The following is a 20,338-nucleotide window of genomic DNA, read 5'->3' as shown; positions in this document are numbered from 1 at the left end:
AAGTGGGGGTACACAGTGGCCGGGAACTAAAGGAGACCAAGACTGTAAGGTGCACAGTATAAGCCCCATGCCACTGGACTGTACGCTGACCTCCCAGGCAAGGTGCCAGAGGGAGATGCTGTTTGTGTGGGAGCAGCACGGAGATGGGGGCCGCTGGCCACCAGTACCTCCTCCCACCAGGGGCCAACTCCAGGCGCACTGGTTGGGAAGAAGCTGTGTCGCAATCTGTGAACTTTGCTGCTTCCCGAGTTGCCTGGCTCCCCCATTCCTGCCTCACTACGTGTATCTTGAAACTTTCTTCTTAAATGCACAGACTTGCTAGGTGCTGTGTTGGAAACGGCTGTTGGGACATACACCGTCAATTAGAAATGGCAGCTGATTCACAGCATTTAGGCCAAACTGCATTTGCAGCCCCTGAAGAGGAGGTAGCAAGGGTAAAGAAATTCAAATCCAGCAGATCATGTATGTATTAAAGTACTATTAAGAAAAAATTTTATGAATTGAAATTAATATACTGTGACATCCCTATGGAATTATTTGCCCCAGAGCAGAATTCATCTTCAGGAAGTTTTTGGGTTCTAAAAACACAAAAAGGGCCTCATTACAGGGTGGGGGAGGGGGATGTTTATGTTCTGTGACAGCATGATAGTAATATAGATCATAATTCTTCCTTCTAGCACCTCCTGCATCTTGTGAGATCAGAAGAGTATTTTTACACTGTACAATTGCATGGTGCGGGAGAGCTTGCAAAGCATTTCCAGATATGTTCTTTCATTTAATTATATCAACCACATTGTGAAGAAAGGTATTTTTACACATAGAACATGTAAGTGACAGTCCCATTAAAGGCCTCACCATGTGCTGGATTTTCTGACTCTGACTCCCCAGCATTTATACCCATACTTTACAAAAACTATTTGGAACCTCTGGGGGGAGGTCAGTCATATGTGGCTACTGATTATTCAGTAGCATTTGATGCTGCATTTATATTCAAGTTGCTGATCTAATTTTATTGGGTTTCCCTGAAAACCATGGGGAAAATCATCCCTTTAAAGAAGAGAGGTGGACAGAGGTTGTTAGTGTGACCCTGCACTGACTTGTCCAGGCTGGTGGGAATCTCTGAACTGACCTGCCTGCAGAGCAGTTGGGTGGGGCACAGATCCCTCCCACACCCTAGTTCATGGCACCTTCTCCTCATTTTGTTATGTTCATTTCACAAAGGGCTGGGCGAGGAGGGTTGGAATGTGGCCAGGGGAGTGTAAACTACCCTTCACAAGTCAATGGTAGGGGAATAACCAAATGCAATATAATAGAATAATAATAATAATTATAGTTAACATTTATGTAGGCTTAAAATGCTACGTGCCTGATATAGATCATAGTGCTTTATATAGCTTAACCCCTTTAATCCTTACAAACACCCTATAAGATAGGTCTGTTGTTATTTCTCACACACAGTTAAGAACACCAGGACGCAGAGAGGTTAAGTTATTTTCCCAAGCTCCTCCAACTAATAAGCAGTCAAGCTCCCGAGAGAGGAAGAAATAGTGCTCTTTGCAACAGACTCCTATCTATCACCAAATAGATAAGTAAGTCGCCCTCATGTTTGGCCTCTGCACCTGACCCTGGGCAGACATCCCTATTTGATCATGGCACTCTTTCCTGCTGAGCTCAAATGGGGCCTGAGAATACCTGACTTAGTGCTCCACCACTAATCTCTAGTAATTAATCCTTCCACATGAGAGATAGAAGCCCATTTGTCTTTTTTAAAGCTCATTTTATAGATGCCAATTAATTCATAAAGCTGTTTTTAAAAATAAATGTGGGTGTGTGCATGCATGTGTGTGTATATATATGCCTGACTTTATGAGATGAATGAAATTGAACTTGATTCAATTTGCATTTACTAAGCATCTGCTATGGGCTAGGAAGGTACTCTCCTTAGGCACTGAGGTTCAAAACAAGGGATAAGCAAAGTTGTATCTTAAAAGTATTAGGAGAAAAATCCACATAAAGAAATGTTTATGTAAATTCTTTTGAGTCTTATGAATCAATGCCACTAAATAACCAGTAGCCACACACGACTGACCTCTCCCCAGAGGTTCCAAGTAGTTTTTGTAAAGTATGGATATAAACGCTGTCGAGACAGAGTCAGAAAATCCAGCATATGGTGAGGCCTTTAATGGGAATGTCAAATCAGATTGTAAATCTGGTTTGGTACTGTGGATTTTCACAGACCAAGACATTCTTCCCTGTGCCTTTAAAGGCATTTTAGCATTCCTAGACAATTTTTCAGTATCTCTCTAAATTATGCTAGTAGGACATTTATTTTCACAGCTTTTGCTTTATCCACACTTCCATTCACTTGACAGCATTGTATTTGTCCTTCTCTAGTGGGTAATATATTTGCAAAAGTGTAGCACATAGAGGGGGCATGTTAAGAATGCTTGATTCATACTGTGCAGAAGAAATCTCCTGAATGCTACTTTTCAGCATTAGAATTACACTTGGTACTTGAGCAGCAGTGATATTAGGATTCTGGGAGGTAGTTTAATGATAGAGGCACACAAAACACACAAAACAAGAGAGTTTCCCAACAATAGAGGAATTACCTCTCCAATGCCCCAACTCAACTTCCATGAGGGTGGTAGGAGGTGGGAATCTAGGATGATACATTCTGACTTGATGGAGAAGGGCATAAGGGTAAAATGCCTGTGTGGCTGCTGGGAACACCCAGCTTTTAGGATATAGGTTGTGTGTAATCAGATTGGGATTAAAAATTCAAGTTACCCGTGATGCTTGCAGTTAATAATGGAACCAGATCCAGGAAAATAGTTTACTTTTACTTCTAGATCAAAATTAGGATGATGCAGATGACCTGGATCTCAAATTTTCTGTACTTAGTTGGATATGGCCACCTAGACTCATGACCCCTAGGAAAGATACCATTTGGGTCTATGTGTGAAGGCATATTAGCTGCTTCTAGCAATAGCACAAGGAGGCCACTGCCAAATAAGAAAGCCCAATTTAATGAAAAGTTGCCAATTGCAGAAATAGTACTAGAAAAATGTCAGCCTTAGGTTGAGGAAATCACTCCAAAGTTAAAGACTCACCAGCAGGGTAGGAGGATGCCTTCTAGGGGCTGGATGGGCACCCTGAGAAGCATACTAGTGTCTGTTGACCTAGCAACAAATGTGGGAAGGTACTCTAGGAAATAATTAGAGGTTATTGATAAGATTTAGCTGTAACACAAAAGAAGAAAAATCAGAAACAATGAATGATCAGTAACGGGATCAATTAAAAACATGGTTTGAAAATACAGTACAATGTGATGTGGCTATTGAAATGATTTGTAGAAAATTTAACAATGGAATGATATTCATAGAAGTCTGTAATATTTATCTATAATTACAATGTATAAACACATAAGTAAATGCACCTTAAAAAGCAGGTTACAAACACTGAAGTCTGGGGAGAATATAATCAAAGTGTGAAAGTGATTATCATCTCTGGATGGTAGTGATTTTTGCTTTCTTTTCTTTGCTCGTATATAGTTTCTCAAACATCCATAATGCACATGTATTACTGTTGCAATAAGGAAAGGAAAAGATACAAATTATGGGGATGTATTTTTTTTGTTTTGCTGTCTTATGAATAGGCAGTGTGTATTCATCAGGCCTCCCTGTCCGCTGTCTGGGCACAGCGCTGTGGAGCAGGGCTACTGAAGTTGTGAATAGATCTGGATCAGCAAGGAGCCTTCCTACCTGTCAGCACCGTGGGTAGGGTTGACAGTGTGAGCTTTGGCTGTCTGTATCTGGTTTGTTGTTTTTTCCTGGGTGTTGTGAACTGGAGCTACCGTCTTTTGGCAGGTCCTCCTCCAGCTCACTCCCTTCCAGATGCTCTTTTCCTTTCAGATACTTACCCTTTCCTACATACTCTCTCTCCTCAAGACACTCACCCTTTTCCAGATACTTTTCCAGCAGATGTTCTTTTTTTTCTAGATGCTTTTCCTTCTGTAGGTACTTTGCTTTATTCAGATACTTCTGTTCATACAGATAATCCTTTCCTTTCAGGTTTGTTTCTTCCTCCAGATACTGGTCTTCCTCTAGGTTGGAAAGGAATTCTTCTTCTTCCAGATGCTCATTCACCTCCACATTCTCCTTTTCAGGAAATAGAGATTCTCCCCCTGAACGCTCCTCATCTCCCTCATTATCCTCTTCCTCTGAAGATAAGGTCTGTGCAGAATGTCCGGAAGTTGTGGGAGGGTAAGGAGGCGATGCTCCTCCTGATGGCTGATTATTTTCATCTGACATGTTGGGGAAGCAGATGAGACCCTTCAGCAGCAGCCAGAGTCACGTCATCATCCTGGCAACCAAGAGAGGAATACCATCCCATTAGTCAGTGATTGTCTACTGCATATCTATTTAAATCATTTTTGTTCACTCATTTCATCCAATAATTTGTGGCTGGCCCTTTGAGTTTGCAAAGTGGTACCTGGAGATCCATGAAAAGGCTCAAAAAGAGGGAACAGAGGGTTTACCCTCAAGGAGCTGATCAGAGAGACCACATCTGCAGGCACAACCTTTGAAGTTACCACACAATAAGAAGTCGGAGGGCTGGAAAGTGAAGGAGTGATCCGTGTTTAGTGGAGCAGTAATTACAGAAGACTTTTATTTATTCATCAAGAAATATTTATTGCCACAATAAACGAGACAAAGATTGTTTGCCAGGGGCTTGAAATCTGGGAAGAAAAACCAGCAAATAGATTCCTATACACAAAGTGACAAGCACAGTGGAAGCAGTACAGGCAGGGTGGCATAGACCCAGGCGCTGGGGCCTTGGGCAGTGAGGACCCCTGTAGTTGGAGGCCGGCAAGTCACACCTCACCACTGCCACATACACGGTCCGCCTGCTGGAAGCCGCACTTGCTGTTTGTTCGCTCGGCAAATGCCTACTTAGTTTTGCTTCCCAGCTTCAACATGACTGTGAGCACTTTGGGGCCCCTGGGCTGTCTCCCATGCTCCCTCCTGTGCTCTATCCGACCTTCTGTGCTTCCATTAAAATAGGTGTTTTGCTATTTTAAATTTGTTTGTGTGTCTTTCCAACAGAGTGTGAACTTCTTGAGGGTAGGGAAGATTGATTCTTGTTTAAAATTGTAGTTGGAATCCTCCCCCTCTTTTCTCTCTCCACTGTGACCACTCACGGGGAAGCACGTCGTCTTTGGTCAGGATTACAGCAACCCGCTCTTAGCTGGCCTCCCTGTGATCACTGCTGCCCTGCCTGTCATTTGCCATGAACTGTGTTTGTGAAAATGTAAATCAGATCATGACATCCATTGCCTAAAAATCCCCCAGTAGTTTTCCCTTGCACTTAGAATAAAAAGTAAACAGCATTCCAGGGCTCCCAGGGACCTGGGAATCTGGTACCTGCCAGTCTCTCTGCCTTTATCTCTTACCATTCCTACCCTACTCTGCCACCCCATTATCCTCTCCTAGAGAACTTATCTCTATTTCTAACTGTGTTTCTGTGTTTATTTGTTCAGTCTTTCTTCTCCACTAGACTGTAAGTATCTCAGTGACAGTGACTTTATGTAACCGGTTCCCCACTCTATCTCTGATGGTTAGCTTGGTGCCTGACACTTAATAGATGTCCAATAAATATATGACCAGTAAATGAATGGGGGGACAAGAATAGATAACTCTAAGACAGTGTATGCCAAAGTTTAAAAAATGATAATATTTACTCTGCACAATGGGATAAGTTGAAGAGGCTGCTCATTGTAGAGTCAACCTGCACAGAATCCTCCTGTTTGCTCCAAAGACTTGAGAGGTAAATACCTTGGCCTCCCTTTTCTTGGATCTCTGATTGGGAAGCTCTTTTCCAAGGAACCAGCCAGATGAGATCACGAGGCCCACTTTGTAGCGTATGTGCAAATGATGTCCGACGGGAGGAGGGGATATGTAAAGATGTTTGTAATGGGCCAGTGGTCTTATTTGGGGCTCATTCCAGAGGGTTGCTAGAGCCCTTGGATTATTGGATTCTGATAGGATTAGCAGGGGCAGTGTGGTGAACATAGGGGTGCAATGACCAGACCTCTCCTCAAAGAAGGGTTTGCTGTCCAGCTGTGGAGACACAGTCCACAGGCAGCCTCCACCCACAAGCCCCTTTAGGATCTGCTTCAGCTGCAGAAAGCCGCCTCCCAGAAGTTGTGCCCTTCTCAGAGCAGCCCACATCCAGTGACTAAGCAAGGTGGGGGTATTGAATTCCAGCTGTCCTCAGGCAGGACACCTCTGAGGTGAGGCGTCCCCCCGGAGCTCCCTACCAGATGGGCCAAGCTTGCCAAGTCTGCCCTTCAGTATTCTCTCCTTGGCCAGACCTGCCTCTGTGCCCTTTCTCAGGTGTTGGTCCCTAATAAATATTTCACATCTCAACGGGTTACATCTCAAAAGTTTGAATCTTAGAGTCTATTTCTAGAGAACTCACCCTGTGACAGGCAGCTTCACAACACCTACATCTAGAAAAGAATTGGTAGCAGGATTGGGGAAAGAGAAGAAAAAAGACCTCATGGATAGTTTGGTATTTTGAAAGGTTGGGAGGGTGGGGAGTAAGCAGACCTGTGTAGGCAGGACAAACTGACCTGGCAGATAGACAGATGGCAAGGCAGTAAAAATAAAAGTAGAGCCAGTGGGTGGAGAGCTTGAAAACCCATTATGAACTATTTGTATTGGATGGTGACTGGGAAGCTGACATGATAAAAGCAATTCTGGAGCAAGAGGGGTCTTGTGGCTATTTGCAGGTAGTTAAGAAATAGCAGAGACTGAGAGCTCGGCCTGCAGTGGACTTGCTCTCTTCTCTATTCTTTAACAGCTCTGTGATACATATGTCTTTTCATGCAGGCTATTTCCAGTGCTTTTTGGAGGAGGTGAGGTATAAGTCACACATGAGGTGAGGGTGGAGGATACTGTCTTTGTGGCAAAGGGTGAGCTACAGGGAAGTTTTGGGGCCTATGTCTATGTCCATGGCGGTCCCTTCTGTTTTAAAGGAGTCCCTCCAGGCTTCTTTTGACTCAAAGCCACAGGACTTACTATAGCTGTCTGAGTCTGTGCTCCTAATGACATCTCTATAAACCAGAAGAAGAAGGAATGGACCAAGGACAGCAAGAGTAATTGGAGAGGGAAGTCTGTTCTGCCCTGGGAGTGGTGCAGGAACACATAGAGGCACCAGCCATTCCATCAAAGGCATGCTTACACTTCAGGGATCACCTGTCTTTCATTTTTAGCTGCTTAAGATCAAAGATCAAAATCTGCCAGTCCCCCAGACAGCCCTGCGTGCATTCACCAACAGCATGCTGTCAGTCAGTGTTAAGAGTCTTTTCTTTCCATTTTCTCATCAGGCCTTGTAAAAAGGCTCCTGTTGCATTCTCATTTCACAGATCAGAAAAGAAATTGCACTCTAGATGTTCTCCTTTTAATTCTAGAAATTTATAAAAAAAAGCCATCAGGCAGACATAAATAGTAATGGCAACCTGATCCCCAGTGTCTGAGGCCAGCGTTCTGGTTTTGACTTATGATTCAGATCTTGACTCATTTTGACTCTAGTTTCTGACAGATTGCAGGTTAATTTCTGTGATCACAGCAGGAAACATCAACTTTATAATACCTGGTTAAAATCAGCTCATTGACCTGTGGACCAGCCTCCAACAAAGCAGGCTGGCAGACATATTTATTCAGCTTAAAGAATTTTAAAAAATCAGAGCGAATATTTAAAATTGGCAGTTTAACAAAAAAATCAGGGCTCTGACTTCTCTTGGAAATAGGAGCCTCAGGCAACCCTGGGCTCGCTTCCCTACCTGGACGCAGCAGTGCGGAGGGAACTGCACTTGGCATTTCTGCTTCTGTCCCACCAGCACCTGCAACCTGCTTGATTCTCAGGCAGGCTCTTCACCACATGGGTCCTGCTGTTCTTTTTATAGTAGAGCTATAGTTCTCTGTCTCTATCAAAAAATAAAGCCATGTTTCTAGCCAAAGAGGGAAAACAAAAGATGCACTAGGTCCCCTCCTTTGCCTAGGGTGCATTGGTCTTATCTTTTTGGCCTGTGTAGAGAAGTGGGGACTTTGCCCAAGGCTTCGTGTTTGTTTACATAGCTCAACACTGAATGCCAGGCCTAGCATGGTGCCTGGCACATAATGGGCACGCAGTAATAACTATTGCATAAATAAATGAATGAAAAAATGAAAGAGATGAATAAACAAATAAATGTAAGAGCAAAGAAAAAAATTAATAATGTGCTATGCACTTTGCCAAGAGTATTTACTGATTATGTGCATACTCTTATTTAGTGCAGAAGACTAAAACTTTATATTAAAAGTCAACAAACCATCACAATCTTACAGATTTATATCTACACAAACCCCTTCCACACTGTGTTTGAGGTTTTCTTTCAGATTCCATTTGTCATCCTGAGGGGTTGAGGCGAGGATCCCTGAACATCCTTGGTTGAAATAAAGGAGGAAGATACCAGTAACTAAAACAAGTTTTTAAGGCACTGGCTTTAGTTCTGACAGCCTCTTACACACCTTCTAGCTAAGCAATCATTCTGGTGATAAAGTAAAGAGGGTGAGAATGGGAGAGCGAAGCTGGGTTTCTATCGGAGATGGAGCCTTTCCTTTGTGCCTAGAACAGAATAAGGTATTTTACATTTTAAAAAATTTAAAGATTCATACAAATTCCGTAAAGCAAGAGACTTTAAGAAAACCAGGGCTTATAAAGGTTAGGTAATTGGCCTTTGGCCGCAGCTACCAAGCCCCATATTTAGGATTCCATACTAGGTCTGTCCAACTCCAAGTCTAAACCACACTGCAAAAGAGAAGATGAGTGAGATATGTTACCTTTGTAGTCTTTACAACTCAAGTGCTTAGTGATTCCTTCAAATATTTAGAAGCTCTAATGGCAATCATTTTAAAGAACAGAAAAAATATTTAGAGTTTCTACTTGCTAAAAAGAAATTCATTTAGATGAAAAGACATCATCAGGTAAAAGTTTATTGGACTAATTTTCAACAGTCATAAGGAGACCTTTGAATGGACCCTCCTCAAATCTTAAGATTTATTAGAAACCAAATGGGGTCATTGATAACTGTTACAGCAGATACCATATTCATTTTCAGGTAACTCAGATCCCAGTGGAAGCAAATTTTGGGTGTGCCCTGTTGACCCGGTGTGCTGAGGCCCCTGCGTTCTCCACGCGTGTGAGCATGTGCACAGGCTGCCTTATGGGGCCCTGCGGCAGGGGAACCAGCACGGTCTTGGCTGAGCTCCAAACTATGTGATTTTGAACACGTTCGCTGCTCCTCCCACACATGTGTTTAGGCTTCTTTTCTCATTTCTAATATTAATGGACTGACCTAGATGAGCTCTAGGTTCCTTTTTGCCCAGAGTCTCCCTTATTCAAAACCCTTGGGTCCAGCTGTGCTGTGGAATTCAGACTTTCTTCTGATCAAGACTGGCCTTATGGTGAATGAATTATATATGTATTTCAACTCTAGCGGGGTCCAGGTCAGCACCCTGTAGTGAATCATATTAGTACTTCTGTAGCAAAACAAATTTTCACAATGAGTGGATAAAGAAAAACTGAATAGCCCACATCAGTTTATGGTGCATTGTGCTTCCAACTGAGCTCTAGCAGGTCAAGTTTTATGGTCAAAGAGTTTGCCACAAACTTAGCAAGAAGTTCAGGTTTTCAGAACTTTTTGGATTATAGAATTTGTGGAAAAGGGATTTTAATTCTGCATTTACATTTCTTTGGGTGCCCTTTTGGTGGTCACATCTAGGATTCATCTAATGCTGTGCTCTTGATGGGAAAGAAATGCAATGCATTTAAAATGCATTTACAGTAGGAAAAGAAATTCGACCTCATGGAGATCTATCTTGACATGTTGGTTTTGGGATCATGGTGTGGCTGACAGGGAGAACAAGAATTATTTGCAGTCATGACTGTGGAGCCTTCAAGATGCACAACAATGCAGCAACAGTTATGCTTAGTTACTTATGTTCACGGCTGAATGCTTACAATGTCAGGGAGTGAACTAGTCCAAGCCTAGAGATTGTTCAACAATAACAGCTGAAAGGAAAACATTTTCTGGTTAGCTCTTAGTTACCCAGAAATCAGCCAGAGGATACCTCATTTCCTAAGAACACTGGATAGTGGAGCTTTTTCCTATTGAATAGAATTTATTTTTGTAGTGCATATTTCTTCCTTAATCTTCGTTGGTCAGTAGCTCTCCTTGAATGTTCACCATGGACATCAAACCTAAGCAGCCCTGACTTATAGTGCCTCCCCTGTCACCCCTTATCTCTGTCACTAAATGGTGTGACCAATCCAAGCCCTAAGGCGCCCTGGGTACCACAGAGAACTCACAGGGTGCTGTTGTAGATTTTATATTTTTGAGGAAAACAGCAGCAGTCGACATCTGTTGGATATTACATCTGTTACTAACTTTAGATTATGCTGCATTCTTTTCAAAGATGGCATATTTTGCAAAGCTAGGTTTTTTTGGCAGTCATTGAGGTAAGAAGCAAATACTTTGCAAAAATCAGGGTTGAATAGGAAATGAGGGTGGTAATGTGTAAACTGATTCCAAGATCGGAGAATGGGCATACACATTACCTTACTAAGTCACTGTGGCTATTAAAGAATGAAATAAAAGTGTTATTTCTTTCTTTCAATTTCTGTATGGTGTTGTGACATAAATATGTGACATAAGGATGGGACACAAATATTTATTGAGTTATTTGGAAATAACTGATAAATGATCACTGTTAAGGATTTATTTGGGTCTGGGTGGGGGGGTACACTGAAAAATTGACTGAGACATTAAGGGTGCTGTGAATTGAGAAAGTTTGCGGGCCTCTGGTATAATTCACACAGTTGCTAGGACATAGAAACTTGGAGTCAACCTTTATTCACCCCTGCTTTGGCTCTTGCTCTCCAATAATCCATTCTTTAGAGAGCTGATCTTTTAGACATATAAATTAGATCATGTTGTTTCCTTGTTGAAAACCCTCAGTGGTTTCCTCTTCACTCTAAAAGCCTCCAAAGCCTGCCCAGGTGGCCCTGGTTCCTTCCTCACCCTCCTGGGATCCCAGGCCTCCCCTTGCTCACCACATTACCACCTCTTCCCACCTCAGGGTTCTTCCATTAGTCCTTCCCATTGTCGGGAAAGTTCTTCATCCAGATCTGCAAATGCCGGGCTCCTCCTCCTCAAGTTTCAGCTCAACTGTCACCTCCCCAGTGAGGTGCACCTTCCCTGAGCAATTGATTTAAAATTTCCCCAGAACCACCCTCACCCCCAATCACTATGTATCTTATGTTGTTTTTCTTCATAACATTTGCTTCATGTTCATTGATCTCTATATTGGAGAACAGAAACTTTGCTCTCTTGTTTGCCTCTGTATTCCGGCCACCTAGAATAATGCCTGGCACAGAGTAGTCAAGAAATATTTGTTGAAATGAGTAAATGAATGATTATTTCATGTGGTTGCACAGCTCCTAATGGAGAAGATCTGGAAGTGTGTTGGGAGGGAAGAAGTCAGTATTTGACTGGACTGATAGATATACTCATATATAAAGTATACATTTATATACAAAATGTTTTTATAAGCTTGGTAATCAAATCAAGGTTTTCCTATATTCTTTGGAAAGAGAGAACTGATAATTACCCTGTATGAACTCCATTTTTCTTAGTAATACTGATTCTTTATCGTAAGTAATTATATTGAGTTGAATAGTTAGTGAACCAACTTCATCATTTCATTTTGTTATTCATCATAATAAGCAAGCTCCTCCTATCCTCTCTTTTTCTTTCCTTTTCTTAAATTAAGAAAATGAGATGAAGATATATAAAGGAACATTTCTGCAACTACAGCATTCATACAGAAGTGGGAGTGCCATTGTTCAGCCTAAACCCACCAGTATGTTTTCTTGGGCAACATAAATCTGGAAAGAGTGCACCATAAAGTGGCAGTAGGAACCAGTGTGGAATTATTCAGCATATCTGGCAAATAGCAGTGGGGATGAAACAGAGCTTTCTTTAATAAGATTAATTCTGAAATACTAAGAGCTGTTTGGCCCATCCCCAAAGAAACAAGGCATTTGTATCTATGTAAGATTAAAAGAGCTTTCACACAAAGCAATTTTATTTTTCAACATCAGAGATGCCTTGGCGAGGTTGCGGGCAGGAGACACACCGCAACCAATGCAGGGAGGGCAAGGCTGCTTTTCAGAGGAGACAGAGAGCTCAGCCGGGCAGTGTATCTGTAGCTGTCACTACGCAGGACACACCGAATGCTGTTCTTCCAATCATGGGGTTGTGGAGAAAGGGAAGCCAGGGGTTAAGGGGGCAGGTCGACAAACACCCCAGACAGGTGGCTACCCAGTGATAACCTGGATTTCCAGGGATGGAAGCCCAGTGCTTCCTGAGGCGGGCTGCTGGATAACTCCCGTAAGTAAGAGGCAATGATGATGATGCTGGTCATAATGATAAGGAAGATCACAGCCCCCATTTTTATCTGCCAGGCCCTGTATTTAGCCTGTAACAAATTATGGATTTCTGCTGCTAAATCTTCCTCCCTTGGGCTTTGAACCAGCCTTCCCGAGTCTGCAGCCTGGAGTTGCACACAACATATTTGCTCCACAGCAGGCTGCAAATATTTGAAGGTAGCTTTTATGTTCTTTTACTTGTTTTTTCTCTTTTTGTATGTGTGCTAAACTAAAATTTATTTTTTTGAACCTGATACAGGTATTTAGATGGATAAATATTAAATTTCATCTTGCTGGCTTTGCCTCAGCCTTCCAGGCTGCTCAGATATTTGTGAATCTGATTCTATCATCCAATGTATTAAACAGACCTATACAGTGTGCTACTGAAAATGATCATCTTCCAAGTCTCCCTCCCATCCCTTTTCCCTTTCTTGCCACAAACAATTATTAAATATTTTCCATGTGTCAGATGCAGTTGGGCACTGGACCTGTAAGGTTGCATAAGGCACACCTATAGACCTCAACAAGGCTTCTTGCTTAAGCAGGAGACAGAGAAATAAATTAAAATACAGTATAGTGGTTATGTGATGAATAAGAAAGGAGGAGAATGTCAACATGAGTTGGAAGAGTAATTATCTATTAAGGGGAGAAAGTAGGGAGTAAGAGAAGGCCAGTATCACCTCTGACTTCTGGGGCGGGGGGCCCATGAGGGAAATGGACCATCCCCACTTAATTAAAATCTAGCCAAAGAATGTTCCAGGGCTGGGAGGAGGGGGAACAGTCTTTAACTACTGTAAGGAAATGGTAAGAGAATTCTGTGTAGAGGATGAAGATGAGGGAAGCTTACTTCTGAAAGAGGCTATGTTCTTACTGCCCAGTGTCACAGGCTTTCCTCCTCTCCCCTGCCTGCTTGATCAGTGGGGCTACTCCCCTGCCAACCCCACAGGACCTCCCTAAAGAATTAAGTTCAGCTGCTTGGCTACTGTGTCTAAGTTTTCACGTGGTGGACTGCAGAAGCAGGGAGCATGCTAGATGCAAGTAGAGACCAAAGTGGGATGGAGAGAGAGAGGAAGGGGGTCATTTGTGGTCTGAAAATGCCATTAGTCACTGGGGAGGCTGGTAGGATTAAGGGCAAAGGGGCTTTTTGCTATGACTGCTTATTGGGTTCTTCCAAGCATAACTGCCCAGTCATTTGGAGGCCAGCCTCAGTGTGACGACTGGAATCCTCAGGGGTTCAGGCAGAATGGCCTGTTTGCTCATGTCACAGAGGCCAGAGTGGTGATGGGAAACTGCAAGTTCTTAGGAGTTCAGAATTTTGCAGGAGGGAGAACAGGTGATGACTTTGATAGACCCATTATCCCGTGGTGGACCTGTGCCCTTGTTCAAAGAGGGACATCCCTCAGGCAGTGAACCCCTCCTAAGAAACCTTTGTAACCAAGGGGCCACAGAGTCCTGGGAATTAGCGGGCTCTGTGCCAGTGCCAGGTGCCACCTGGGAGCTGACTCCAGAATCCCTGGGACCCTGTAGATAGCTGGTTGTGTAGACTAATTTGGTTAGGGCTAATAAGTTCCAGTATTGTCAGGGATTCAGAAAATTATGACCAGGGTGAGGAGTGCTGATAGTGTTTCTTTCTATAAGAGTGTGTGCATAAACATGATCTGGTCCAGCTCCCAGGGCACTGGGTGCACAGCTGTGGGCTGCTGCCAACCATACACACACAGCTGAGCTCCGAAAGCCAGGGCTCAGAGCAACGCACCGGCAGAAAGCTGAAGGTTACCACAGCCACTGGTGAGAACAGGACTGGAGATCTTTGGTGGGTTTAGCGCTGAGAGGCAGGCTCAGGACTCAGGCTATGCTCCATAAGCATCCCTTTCTTGTGAAAGGTGAAGGCATCAGTCTAAAAGGGCACACATTTCTGGCTCCATATTTGGGTTGGGTTTGGAGGGATAATAAGATATGAAAAACTGAATAAAGTGTTATTAAACTAGCACTTCCTTTTTCAGCAAGACAGGAAGAACACCGGCACATGTTTCTAGGCTAAGAGACTTTGAACTACACAACCTACAAGTGAAGAGTCTAGGTAAGCCCCTAAGATCCAGGGGCACAGCAGCAGGTGCTTGGTTGAGGATTCAGGGCTGAGGACTGTGAAGGGTGAGCAATTTGCTGCTGAGGCCCTACTTCCACATGAGCCGCAACTACTATCAGCAAAGATAGGAGGGCAAGGCTTCATCCTGTCTCACGGTGCAAAGCCTTGAGCTTTGGTAGATAGCTGTATACGATCCTTCCAGTAGGAGACTGGAGAGAAATTTGGTTCTAGGATAGGCCACTTATTCAGAACCCTACCTGTAGGGCTCATGTCTTCCCTGTCAATTCTTGATGTGCCTAGAAGGAGGCCCTGTTAACAGTCACATGATTTCACATTAAGAGTCAACTTAGAAAAAGGCCAGGCCTTTGGGCTGGTCATAGATTACCTGTAGTTGGACTGGGCACTGAAAACCTCTCTGAGCTATGACTTGAGGACTCAGGCCAAGGAGCAGTCCTTCTGCCTGGGGGGCCTCTTAGCCTGTGTTTCCATTTCCTCTTGATTTTCTACTACAATATATTCATAGTCCTGCTTTATTTTCTGGAGAACACAGTATATATTTCTGTCAACTCTTCCAGGATTTCTTTCTGTGGTCTCAGCCTTGCTTTTGAATTTCCTTATTGCTTTCAAGCAGGTCTGTTCATTCTTTAAACCCAACTCAAATTCACCTTAGAAGTGCAAGCCTTCTGGAAGGAGTCTGCCCTCTGCCCTCGGCTCTGTGCCCTTCTCTTCCTGAGCTGCCTCACCCATGACACAGAAGCCTGGCACAATGCCTGTTGTGTAGCAGGATTCCAACAGAAGTCTGTGGACCGAACAGATGATCCAGAGAAAGAAAGGGCTCACAGGAGACTGACTGCCCGCCCACCAAAATTTCTGGTTTGGACTTTTCAGGCCTCCATCTACTTAATTTTCCCTCTCGCTATGGAGACACAACCAGGAGATGAGTTGTGGAGGGCTGGCAAAGATGCAGCTGCTGAAGAGAATGGGGTGGGCATGGCACCCTGGGATGTAGCTCGGGTGCCGCCCGTGGAGGCTCGGAAACCCTAGCTGGAGCAAGGGGAGACGTCTCATTTCTGTAAAGGACCCAGGGTGTTCGACACTGGACCTGCAAACACAAAGCCTTGTTGCTGCTACTGTCCTCAGTAGCTGTTTGTAACCTCTCTAACTGAAAGGACTCTTGGCTGAAGGCAGCTGCTTTCCCTCTTCAGGGAGTAACCGATGGCCTACTTGGGCGAGTTCCGTAGCACAGGGCTGGGCTGATCTGGATTCATTAAAAATGCCAGGGGGCAAACTCTGAAGTCAAAAAGTTCTGTTGACCTCCCTTAGACCAATCAGTGCAGTCTGTTTTTAGCAGCATAGCCACTCTCCTGTACTCATTAAAACAATTTCCTGTTCATTTTTTATAAATAGAATTTCAAATAGATTAAGGTTTGAACTTAAAGGAGGGTGACCTTGAGCCAGCGCTCCGCACAGAATACCTGTGGAGCCCCAGCCACCGGCCATTTCCTCACGGCCTCCCTGGAAGGTTAGGGAGCTGCTTCTCTCCCCGTTTTAGGGTGGAGGGGGGGAACACAAGGAACAGTGGTTTGCTTTGGGTCACAGGAGCTGGTTGGTGGGCAGGGCTGGAATCTTGGATCTGGGGAGTTGTTTTCCTGCTTAGTTGACTGGCCTGTGCAGGCTGAAAAGGAATAAGTCATACCGTCCATACCCATAGTTTTTCCTTAAACGCAGGGTCAGGGCCCTCCGGAGGGGAAGGGACCCAGTCCTCCCTGATTTGCAGGAGTGTGGTGAGCCGACACCGCCTTTGCAACGGAACAGAGGCAAAGAGAGACAGAGAAGCCAATCGGGGGAGAGAAACTAAGAGGTCTGCGCGTTGACGCGTCTTTGTTCCCAGACCCCCGACGCTGCTCCCCACTCCCCACTGCCTGGCGGGGGCTGGAGGAGGGAGTCGGTTTCCCAGCACACGGCCAGGTCCCCAGCCTTACCTGGGCCCGAGGGCGGCGCAGATCCCGCGCGGTCTCCCGGCCACCGCGTTTGCTTAAGCTCCCGTTACCATGGGAACGGCGCCCTCCCGGGGCCGCCGCGCGGGGCGTTCCCGGCCTCGGGACCTGCCCTGGGCTCCCCTTTTGGAGCCTCTCTCCCCGCGGGGAAACGCTCGGCCCAGGCATCAGAAGCTGGCAGAAAGATGCCATCGTCTGCGTCACGGCCACCACGTCAGGTGTCCCGTAATGCAGACCATGGACGGCAGACGGCCCGGACCCGGGGCCGGCGGGCACCAGCCATACCGCCAACCCACACTGGGGTCCTGGGCAGAGGCACGGCCAAGACTCCATGGAGTTTTTGTTTATTACTTATTGTATATACTTTTTGTAGCCTTGTTTTTCTAATTACAAACTCAGGCCATGTCAGCTCTCCTGAATCCTGGGCCCCAGCGCTCAGCTTGGTGGGTGGCCGCCAAGAAGGACAGACTGGCCTGTGGGCTCCCGTAGCTGATACTCTGACTCGGTCACTTCCTCAGGGCGGGCTTCAGGGTGGGCTGGTAGCGGAGTGGGTATTCTCGCGAGGATCCCTGAGTGGATTCACTCGGGCTGGTCCCAGGACAAAGACCCCTAAGCAGCGTGGAGGACCTTCAGCTTACTCTCCGGTGCTCTTGGGGGGCGGTGCAAGGAGCTGCTCAGGAGAGACGCTGCAGGAAGCCAGTGAAGTCCACGTGTCCTGGCCTCTCTGAGGGGACTTGATGGGAGTTGCAGAGTGGCTCACACGGAGCAAGGAGGCCGGGCTGCAATCCATGTCTGGTCAGTTATTACAGAGTTCAGAAGAAAAGGACTTAGACCTTTGAAGTGCCAGTAATTTTTTGTGATTTCTTTATCCATTCTAAATACTTTAACACCTAATTGTGTTTATAATTTTTAATCTTTATTCTTTAAAAGGGTCCACCAGATTGTAAAAGCTCCAGGTATACAGAAAACCTGATAATCTTAAGTATCCCATGCATACCAGGAGTGTGTGTTGCTGGGTTTCTTTATATTGCCTCCTGGCAAGTCTGTGCCAGGCTTTGGGGAGGGTGTGGGAAAAGGGGAGTCCAGTGGGAGAGGCATGGACACAGAGAAGGTTCGTGGTGGTTCTACCTCTGCTTGGTGGTCCCGTAGGAGTTTAGCAATTGTAAGGTGACCAGATAACTATTTCTGCCTCTCCCCCTCCTTTGATGTGGATGGAGAAAGTTGGAGAAAAGCAGAAGAGAGGCCAAGTCCATACCAGTATCCTGGGTGGCAGGCAGCAGGGTCCCCAGTGATCTGGGAGGAATGTAGGAGAAACAGGAACACAGAGGATGCTACTAGGGGTCCAAAGAGCTCTTTGGATCTTTGTTTCTGAAGGATCTTGAAGCACAAAGGAAGAACCTGAGGTTAGGTTATCACAACAGTTTTTGCTGGGGAGGATGGATTAAAGACTCCTGTGTGTACACCTCTTGATTATATGAGGGGCCAGTGCCAGAGGCCGGCTTGGGGGGACTTTTAGAGTCCTCTGTAACCTCCATCAGCTTCACCTGAATGTAAGTAAAAATCTACTTGGTTTGCAAACAGCTTCAAGACCAGTTTCCCAGCCCACTGTTCCACTAGTCCATGGCCCCCAAGGCCCTGTCACACACAGCAATCTGTCTGTTCCCCAGCCTGGTGACTGGAATTTCCAACGGCATCGATATTAGGCCTTCCACAAGATGGCGCTCATAGGTTTTGTTTTTATTTAAATGTTTTATTCCTTTGTCACCACCATTTTATTGAATGCCTACTATGTGCTAGCATTGTTTCAGGAGGTGTTGGGGATAGACAACAAGACAAAGCCGCTGGTTACAAGGACTTTACAAAGGCTGTGATTTTTGCATTTTCAGAGGCAAAACTCGACTGTGGTATAGCTTTCTCTATTTATGTTGCTGGTGTGTATTTTTGATAGTTCTGCTACATTTTTGACTGTTGCACACTTTTTTGCTTCCAGACTTGTATGGCCTGGAGGAACTATAGACATTTTTGTTATTTGGCTGAGGAAAGGATTAACATATCTTTCTGTGTAAACCACTGTCATATCTCTCCTTTCACCAGGAAAACCTACATTTTAACTTAGACAATTCCAAATTGTTGCTAAGCACCAGCTTATCATTCTGAGGTTTCTCATTCTGAGCTCTTATCATTCTGAACCTGGGATTCTCTGACCATCAGTAAGCTCAAAGCTCCTTTTAAAGAAAAATTCTGGTAGATCTTTCAGGCATTCCAGTGACCTGCTTCCAAGTAAGGATAAGATGGGCCTTGATCTGGATGGAGAATTTATCAGACTCTTTTTTTTCTTCTTTTAATAGCAAACTGTCAACCCTGCCATCTAACTACCCAAGAGAATAAGTTTAATCAAAGAGCTCACTCTTGCCAAAGGCAAATCTGAGATCTTATTGAGAGAAATAGTCAGAGGTCTGATGAACTGCCGTTTCCTCCAGCTTCAGTTAGCTCTGTGCTTGTTCTAAGTCAGATTCCCATAGGCAGCGTCACTTAGGACATTTACTACACCAACTTGGCTGCTTCTAGAAATGCCTTCACTTTGCTATGATTGAAGAGTGTGCCCTTGATCTTTATTGCAGACTGATATAACGTATCTGACACGTGATAAAACAAATGTTTCTGTACTTTTGGCAAAAATAATTGTTAAAGACCTTGTCCACCTCACCATTCCATGTCCTTTATATGAGCTCTAATGAGAACCCCAGATTCATATTGACCACCTCCTTGACTTGACATTTCTACTTGGGTGTCCAACAGGGATACCTCATTTAACATGGCTACAATCAAACTCCTGATCTTCCCCCACCCTCTCTTCCTCTCTCAGTCTTTGTCATCTCAATAAACAGCAACTCCACAGCTTAGGCCAAGCACCTCAGAACCATCTTGGCCACTGTCTTTCTTGCTTCACATGTAACCTGTTATCAAACCCCTATTGCCTCTCTTTTTAGCACACATCGGGAATTTGATAATTTCACACCAGCTTCTCTTGTCTGGAAAATTTCACAAGCTCCTAAACTGGTCTTTCTACTTCTGCACTTTGCTCTTCCAGAGCCGTATTTGACACAGCATCCAGAATGATCCCTACAGTGTGCCGGGTCGCGACGCCTCCGATCAAGATCTGCCTGTGACTTTCTGTCTTACTGGAAGGAAACAACCCAAGATCTCCATTTCCTGTCCCTCCCTTCTTGTCTCTGACTCGATGTCCTCATAACCTCCTGATCCACATCATGGGAGCCACACTGGCCCCACCTTGGGGCAGCTCTCCTCCCCAGACAGCCGCGTGGGCCTTCCTCTCCCCCTTCGGGTCTCTCCTCAGACGTCACCTACTCAGGCGGCGGTTCCCTAACCACCTCATGAAAACTGCAGGCCCCTCTCTGAGCTCTCTCTGTTCTCTGTCCCAGTTTCATTTCTCTCCATGGCACTTATCACTATCTGACACATGATTTTATTTATCGTCTGTCTCACCCTATTGGAATGTAAACTCCCTGAAGGCGGGAATTTTTGTCTGTTCTGTTTTGTTCACTTCTGTATCCCACCAGCTAGAATATTGCCTGGTACACAGTATGTACTCAATAAATGTTGATTGAATGAATGATTATATTATATGAGAATTAGTGCCAGGAGAAAAAGTATCTTTTTTTGTCCAAGTTTTATTTCCTTAGACAATATGACTGAT

General features: G+C 44.7%; 2 protein-coding genes across 2 annotated transcripts in view; one reads left to right on the top strand and one right to left on the bottom strand.

The window, feature by feature from the left end:
• The window catches only part of ERICH6B (glutamate rich 6B), a 54,780-nt gene extending 37,374 nt beyond the window's left edge, over positions 1-17,406 (bottom strand). Inside the window, exons 1-3 of the mRNA XM_036889745.2 lie at positions 16,606-17,406; positions 3,775-4,365; positions 2,947-3,005 (exon numbers count right to left, since the gene is read on the bottom strand). Coding sequence (XP_036745640.2) covers positions 2,947-3,005; positions 3,775-4,313 — 598 coding nt within the window. The 5' untranslated portion in view covers positions 4,314-4,365; positions 16,606-17,406. The remainder of the gene's footprint in view (positions 1-2,946; positions 3,006-3,774; positions 4,366-16,605) is intronic.
• Positions 1-20,338, top strand: part of COG3 (component of oligomeric golgi complex 3) — a 141,683-nt gene that overhangs the window by 113,370 nt on the left and 7,975 nt on the right. The gene's annotated exons all lie outside the window — the stretch shown is intronic.

This window comes from Manis pentadactyla, chromosome 17 (assembly GCF_030020395.1).
Source record: "Manis pentadactyla isolate mManPen7 chromosome 17, mManPen7.hap1, whole genome shotgun sequence".
NCBI classification, from domain to species: Eukaryota; Metazoa; Chordata; class Mammalia; order Pholidota; family Manidae; genus Manis; species Manis pentadactyla.
Note: the sequence above shows the minus strand (reverse complement) of the source record. Positions and strands in the feature narration are given on the sequence as shown.